The sequence below is a fragment of the Nansenia antarctica genome (genome assembly GCF_963989245.1).
Source record: "Nansenia antarctica genome assembly, chromosome: 12".
NCBI lineage: Eukaryota > Metazoa > Chordata > Actinopteri > Argentiniformes > Microstomatidae > Nansenia > Nansenia antarctica.
Window position 1 is genome coordinate 2,761,731 of NC_137682.1, and position 8,189 is coordinate 2,769,919.

General features: G+C 45.1%; 1 protein-coding gene across 1 annotated transcript in view; it reads left to right on the plus strand.

The window, feature by feature from the left end:
- Nucleotides 1-3,157: 3,157 nt before the first annotated feature.
- dock11 (dedicator of cytokinesis 11) overlaps nucleotides 3,158-8,189 on the plus strand; it is a gene marked incomplete at both ends in the record, with an annotated part of 86,081 nt that continues 81,049 nt past the window's right edge. The window contains 1 exon segment of the mRNA XM_080543300.1: nucleotides 3,158-3,256. Within this exon segment, the coding sequence (XP_080399426.1) occupies nucleotides 3,158-3,256 (99 nt within the window).

The window sequence follows — 8,189 nt, forward strand, 5'->3', positions numbered from 1 at the left end:
ACAGAATCATCCTTCTGCCTGTTGTCTCCAGGCTAGTCTATTGCAGCACCACCACTACGATGGGGGTCAAGACACAAACTGACAGCATCAGCGGAAAATGTGCATGTGTGTATATCCACCACAGCAGGCACAATGTTGGGTAGGCTTCATTGGTTGCGTTTAAAAAGGAAATGAATTTTGAAAAGGTGTCACATGTCGTACAGACACCTATTACTGATTCACTGATTGTGATCAGTTTTGTTCGTTTGTGCAGTCTGTTACCCTAGGTTTGTGTTGCTACAAAGTTGACAGAAGTTATTTAGCTTCCTGTAGAAACAGAACAATGTTATGTATTGAAATAACACACAAGCAGGAAGAGAGGTTACACCATATATTTTTTTTTACAACTTTTATCAATCTTAATCTGGGCAATCTGTGATTGGTTCATTTAAATTAATGCTTTATAGCTATTGGCAGGGCCGGTCCTAGGCATAGGCGAACTAGGCGGTCGCCTAGGGCGCCAAATGCCACAAAAATTGTTTAACTTTTTTTTTTACATTTAAATAATTTTGTCTCTATGAAATTATGTCTCAGCCTACTGTCTATTTTTGTCTTGAAACCATTGTTGTCCATATTTTTACTGTTGAATGTGTGGGCGCCCTAATGTGGGGGGAGGGGGGGGGCATCAAATCATACTCTCGCCTAGGGCACCTAAATGCCTAGGACCGGCCCTGGCTATTGGTTATTGAAGAAATAACTTATAGAGTAGCTACAGTAAATGGTTCATTTAGTTTAGTTCAACTGTTTACATGTTTGTGAGTCTCCGCAGGCCTCAGCATTCCTGAGCAGTTTTGTTCCTCTCCGTTTGCTCAGTTTATAATGACAACCTGATCCACATTGATTCCTATGCAAATCAGAGACCCTATACAAACAAAGACATTGATTCAAAAATCACATTAACTATTATCCTTGTATTAAGATGGACTCATTTCAACTTACTGAATGATTTGTTGATGACATTTTTGCTTTTTAGCTTTTAAGAGTGTCAGAGCAATTATGCACATGAGGTATTTCTGTGTTTCGATTTGAATACATTTGCAGAAATTTCTAAAAACTTGGATTGATGCCCGAGGACCGCGTCACGTCCTGTGGTGTGAGTGACAGGAAGGAGGGGCTCTTGTCTTCTGAGAGATGAGAGGGCTGCTGTGCATTCTGTGGGATAAGCTCTTCTTTCAATTAGTCTAAAAGTACCTTACAAAGAGAAACAGTTGTAATTGTTCCCCTTATTTTAACTATCAATTAAGCTTTCAGCTTTTCCATCCATCAATGATGAGTCTATAGTTATAAATCCCTAATAAGAAATCAAGGCAAGAGTTCATAGTAAGTGGGCGAATGTGTTTACTGTTTGTTGAGGTGGTGGTTGCCTATGGGGGCGGTGGCTGTGGTTGTGAGATGGTGAGAGACAGTGGCCAACAGTCAACATTTATTTTCCACTGTGGTAATGACACAGTATGGGGTGAATTCAATGCAGTACATCATATTTCAATGAATGCCAAAATTACAACAACCACAAAATATATGGTTGCCCAAAAGTATATGCCCAAAAGTCAAGTATTACAGCAAAAACAACCGATACATGCACGCTTACTGCCCCACTAAAACAGATTAATTTAAATGTAGATTCATCATTTTAGTAGTTCGTCCCCTCGGTTTAGTAATTCGTTAGGGTTAGGGTTAGGGTTAGGCCCTACAAGCCAGAACGATCGCAAGGATTAGGGTTAGGGTTAGGGTTAGAATCCTTACGATCGTTCTGGCTTGTAGGGCCTAACCCTAACCCTAACCCTAACCATAATGAATTACTAAACCGAGGGAACGGATTCACACATCAAATAATTGTTCTACCATGTGACCCCAGGGGGGCTCCGTACTACTTTTAGGTCCAGTAAATACATTAAAAAAAAAAAAACAACAACAACAACAACAACAACAAAATTAACCACTGCTACAGTTTCACATAACCTACCTCACTACTGTGTTGCACTACTGCCATCACCTGGAAAAACTATACATAACGATATGCATACTAGGTCTTCTGTATGTCAACATGATTTGCCTTCACAGTTGCCATGTTTGTCTGTTCGAATATTGCGATGCCCCTAGAGTAACTAGGCCTCAGGGGTTATGGCTCAACAATGTCCCTGAATAATGTTATCTAGAAACTGTTTGCATATCAGTTGTCATGACTTTTAATAATTTATGTTTAATCTGAAGGAGGCCATCTCAGAACAATAATGTTATAATGTTATATGTTATCTAATCTCATTACTAAGAATGGCAGGTGGTGTAGACCCCTATGTGGCCCCTCATATCTTTAGCATTACGTTAATATTACTTAACCAAATGAATAGTTCTCTTTGGCCTGATAACAGAGTAGAATCTGACAAAAGAGAATAGTGTGTTCTCTGAAACCCCTCACAATTCTTTATGTCATTCTCATCGTTACCCACTAGAGGGCGACATTCTCTCACATTTTACCTGTCCACCATAGCCAGGTAAATCCCCAGTCCGAGGATATGCTCAACATTACTTTACACCTACCCTGCATTATTACTGGTTAAGGATACAAAGGATTACCTCAAATGAAACCTGGAAAACACATACTTATCATAATTATCATTGCTTAAGTTTGTGGTACATGATAAATCCTCTTTATTTTCCACCCAAAATACAAATACACAGTTTTATGAATATAGGCTATATCTGTCTGTCTGGGTAAAAAGAAAGAAAGAAAGGGGAAAAAAAACAGTAAGGCTTGAACCTGAACCACCGATTTTTATTTGAGTTTATTTTTATTGGGGGAAGCTAGCAATAATATACAGGTATATACATATATAACAATAATATATATAATAATATATTAATAATAATAATAATAATAATAATGTGTAGCTAGCAATCATGAATGAGAGGCGCGGAAGGAGGCGCGAGAAGCGAGAAGCTCGAGCGTGTCTCTCTCCCCCAGCAGCCCCGCCTCCTCACACGCGCCGCATCTGTCACAGCTGCAGCTGCACCACCCCGCGCGGCGTGCCTGGAGTTACCACGACGCAGTCAAATACGAACGACCTGAGCTGCCGTTTATCAAGAGAAAGATAAAGATATTATAGATATATATTTAGTTATGTCCGAGGTGCGGAAGTTCACTAAGCGGTTGAGTAAACCCGGGACGGCGGCGGAGCTCAGACAAAGCGTCTCGGAGGCGGTCAGGACGTCGGTGGTCGTGGTTAGTAACGATGCTCTCTCTCTCTGTCTCTGTTAGTAACGATGCTAATCCTTCTTCTACTCAGCTGCTAACGGAACGGTGCCTTAACCTCGCTGCTGGCCGCCGAAACCTCCGATGCTTACACTGCATGGTTCATCTTTTCCCCCCTGTCCCTTATGCCGTTACACAGGGTTAGGGTTATTGTGTATATGTTCCAGGCAGCATGTGTGTATCACCCTGATAAGATGGTCGTTGAAGACTGGAATACCACCATGTGTTCTCCTCTGAACAACGTTACACTGATATACCCGCTGGAAAACAACACCACATTATTATCTGGTTACGTTTATAGCTACCAGCAACCCGTTATAACGGTGTGTCCTATTCACAGTTTGTACTGTACACAACTAATTTGGTGGTATTCCAGTCTTCCCATTGCTTTGTGTGCTTGAGAAACGAACTGTACCAATCCGGAGGTTGACTGGCCGGCAGCAACACTGCATGGTTCATCTTTCCCCCTGTCCCTTATGCCGTATTATACACAGGACGGGCTATTGTGTGTATGGTCGTTGATAAGAACATTTTATATTGATGATCATGATCATGATAATAGTGACATCTTTGAAGGAGCCTTTTCAGTACGATTGCATTGTATCGATAATCATTTGAGCACTAGTAAATAGTGCTGCTGTTGGCTTGTTATATTAGCTTGAAACCCCCTATGATATTGGGGTTACTTACTGTGCCTATGACTTGAGATGAATGGCATATGATGCTGATAAAGCACACAGACAGCACTAATCAACGGTGGTGTGTGTGTGTGTGTGTGTGTGTGTGTGTGTGTATACACTGGTTGTGTGCATGTGTTTGTTTGTTTGACATCTTTTTGATGTCAGTGTGTGTGTGTGTGTGTGTGTGTGTGTGAGAGACATGATGATCTATTTTGTGACCTCGAAATATTGTGATATAGTGATTTCTCCACTAATAAACACACACACAGTCTCTCTCTCTGTCTCTCTCTCTCTCTCACACACACACACACACACACACACACACACACACTCACACTGTCTGTCATCTGAATCATCAGTCCCCTGACATCCCTGTGATGACACAAACAAACACAGATCCATTGAGAAAAAAAAAATCAGTTTCTGACTTCCGACTTTCTAAGGACTCCAGTCATGTCCTATCTATGGTGATGACGCAGGGAAACAACAAACAAGCATAATAATCTTGTGATGACATTAACATGCTCCCTCCCTGATGTGAGCTAGCTACACAGGTTCTGGAGTGTGTGTGTGTGTGTGTGTGTGTGTGTGTGTGCGTCTGCTTTAGTGATGGATGGATGGATCCTTGAGGTAATGGTTGCCGTGGTAACAGAGAACAAGCGTTGTTTTGTCGGAGGCCGGTGTTCCCACATGGGGATTCCCTGGAGCCATGATGTTACAAACCATGCTTCCTGTGTGTGTGTCTGTGTGTGTGTGTGTGTGTCTGTGTGTGTGTGTGTCTTCATCTGTCAATGGGGGTTTGTCCTCTCTCCAGCATGGCCTCTTATCTCCCCCCATGTCTTCCTCTCTCTAAATATCTCTCTGTAGTTTATACCATTCTAGATGGTCTCTTGGTCTCTAGTCTGTTGACGCGTCTCTTATATTTTCAGCAACCTAACTAAGTGAGGCCCTTTCATCTCTTAATACCACAGCTTTCTCCCTGATCTTAAAATGGAATGTGGAATGTTGTGGAGCAGTGCTGCAATGTAATGTCATTGAGCCCCACAAGTGAGTAATACTAAGGCTATGTTAAGGCTAAAACACAGCGTGTCACTTATTATCAAGTGTTTGAGCATTGAAGGGTGTTGGTTGATATGCTGTGTTTTGATCTAGTCTAGCACCTAGCCTACTGTGTGTGTGTGACTGTTTATAGGATTTGAATTGAGGTCAAGGGGGTTGTGGGACATTGTGGAGTGTGTGTGTTCATAGTAAACACACAGACTAGAGCACTTGGGTCAGGAGGAGGATGGGGACAGTGGTACTGTTGATGCATACATGTGTATATATCCTAAACCTCAGTACTAAAGGTGGGCACCTGTTTGGGTTTCTTTGGCGTATGGGTTGTTGTTTCCTCTCCACTCCACCAGGCTCGGGGCCGAGGGGCTACCCTTTTACCACCCCGAGACCTGGTTGAGGGGCTACCCTTTTACCACCCCGAGACCTGGTTGAGGGGCTACCCTTTTACCACCCCGAGACCTGGTTGAGGGGCTCACCCGGGCTATATTTCTGGACACCCCTCCAGAAGCCACGTCATCGTCTCGTCATCTAATACCGACAGACCATGCATCCCGTTGGGTGTGTGGTACACTACACCGGGCAATCCAGGATAACATGGTCTGCGGTTTGGTCCTCTGCGCCACACTCGCACGACGCATTTGGGGCCAAGCCCCATCTGTGCATTGATGTTTGGGTTTGAGTTCTCTAACTGTCTCCATTGAACCATACAAGACGTCAACAAGACATCTGGAAATGTGCTTCTCTCAGACATTTGGGCCCAAGCCCCTCAAGGCATGTAGGCTAACATGTTGGAGTCACGGTTTATGTTCACTGATTGGTGTTTGAGTGCTCTTGGCCAGATTGATGTGTTAGTTGGGAAAGAGCCGCTGTGTGTCGTGGTGTATAAACGAGATGAGAAAGTGACTTTGTGTCTGGGGGCGAATGTAGGCCTAGCCAGCAGTGGGTGGCTACGCCCCAGAGCTAGTGGTTTGGTCTCACAGCTGCCTGTCTGTGATTTTCCTGCTCCTGTTCCTCCGAAGAAGCTAAGAAGAGCTGATGCCACACGTTGTTGTTTTTTTCTCTCTCTCTCTCTCTTCGTCTTTCTCTCTCTTTCTCTCCCCCCCCACCTCCCTCTTTCTCCCTCCCCCACCCCTCTCTCTGACTCCCTTTCTCTCTCTCCCCCCCCTCTCTCTCCCCCCCCTCTCTCTCTCTCTTTCTCTTTCTCTCCCCCCCCCACCTCCCTCTTTCTCCCTCCCCCACCCCTCTCTCTCTGACTCCCTTTCTCTCTCTCCCCCCCCTCTCTCTCCCCCCCCTCTCTCTCTCTCTCTCTTTCTCTTTCTCTCCCCCCCCCCACCTCCCTCTTTCTCCCTCCCCCCACCCTCTCTGACTCCCTCTCTCTCTCCCCCCCCTCTCTCTCTCTCTTCGTCTTTCTCTCTCTCTCCCCCCCCCCTCTCTCTCTCTCTCTTCGTCTTTCTCTCTCTTTCTCTCCCCCCACCCACCCACCTCCCTCTTTCTCCCTCCCCCACCCCTCTCTGACTCCCTCTCTTTCTCCCCCCCCCTCTCTCTCTCTCTTCGTCTTTCTCTCTCTCTCCCCCCCCCCCTCTCTCTCTCTCTCTTCGTCTTTCTCTCTCTCTCCCCCCCCCCTCTCTCTCTCTCTTCGTCTTTCTCTTTCTCCCTCCCCCACCCCTCTCTGACTCCCTCTCTTTCTCCCCCCCCCTCTCTCTCTCTCTTCGTCTCTCTCTCTCCCTCTTCCCCCCCCTCTCTCTCTCTCTCTCTCTCTCTCTCTGTGGCTGTAACACGATCAGTGTTGCAACAAGATTGTGTTCCACTGCCGTAGCTTCTGGCTCTCTGTGGTTCTGCCGCTCCCCTGCCTCTTGCACATGACAGGAAGCTGATGTTTCGCTGCTGGGTGCTGCAGGCCTGGCCTGTGTTGAAAAGTCATGTGTTGAACATGCAGGGCGGCCAAGCCCCACTGTGTGAGACCAGTGAGATTGTTTACCATGTGTGTACCACTGTATAGGCCTAGGACGGTGATGTGGTGAGGTTTTAGGTTTTAGTTAGCTAGTGACACAGAGAGAAAGATAAGTGAGAGATAAAGGAAAAGTGTGTGGATGTGTAACGTTTATTGCCATTATGCTTGACACATATAGGAATTTGCTTTGGCGTTACAGTAGGTGCGTTTATACTTTTTTCACGTGTATACAAAAACAAATGCAAAAAAAAGGACAACACAGGACATAGGCTACAACAGTGCATTGGATAGTGCAGTGCAGAGTTTTTACAGTGAGTCTAGTGCATATTCGGTACTTGGGGGCGGGGGGGAGGGGGAAGCCTAATGATCTTGCATGCATCTAGGTTTCATGCATTGCATTGTGGGTGTCTTTGAGAGCCTGCTTTCCATGTTTCCACTGACTCCCTTGAGACTTATCACTGTCCGTTATCACTGACTGTGCAGGAGGAATGGGATGAGGTTGCTTGTCGACACTGCTGCTGATTAAAGGTCTTTTTAAGCTTATCCTAGATAGTGTATGCCCCCGTACATTACACAGGCTGCATACAAATTACCTTGAAAATGGCCCACTAGACTAGTCTACCCTCGACCCTACCCTAGAGATTAGATATTGTTCCTGCTTTGTTCTGTTACCATCCTGCTCAGTGCATACTTAGCCTAGCTTTTTGCTGAACCTTGCTTTCTTGAATTAATTATTGATTTTCCATAGCTAGTTGCTTTGCTCTAGGCAGAAACAGTCACGAGACTAGTTTGGTCTGAGGTGGTGTTTCCGTTTCTGTTGTGTCTTGAAACATGGTATATGAAATCACCTACTTCTCTATGAAACTCTGGAACAGGATGTTGTGATGTTGCAGATGTTCCGCATGCATGGGCGGCCATTGAAGAGACATTGAAGAGACTCTTCAAAAGCTGATGAAGCTAAAACTCCTGGGGCGCTTTAAGCGCTGACCATGTAACCGCAGGGTTCCCGGTTCGATTCCGGCCGGGGACATATCCTGCATGTCATCCCTCCTCTCTCTCTCTCTCACCCATCCTTCCTGTCTAAATCTTCACTGTCTCTGTCACAATACAAATTAAAATATGAGTGGGACTGCCCCACTCAGAAAAAAACTAAAGCTAAAACTCCTGCTCTAAGCTGTAGTCTAACTAACGTTCACCCACTGCAACCCCCCTC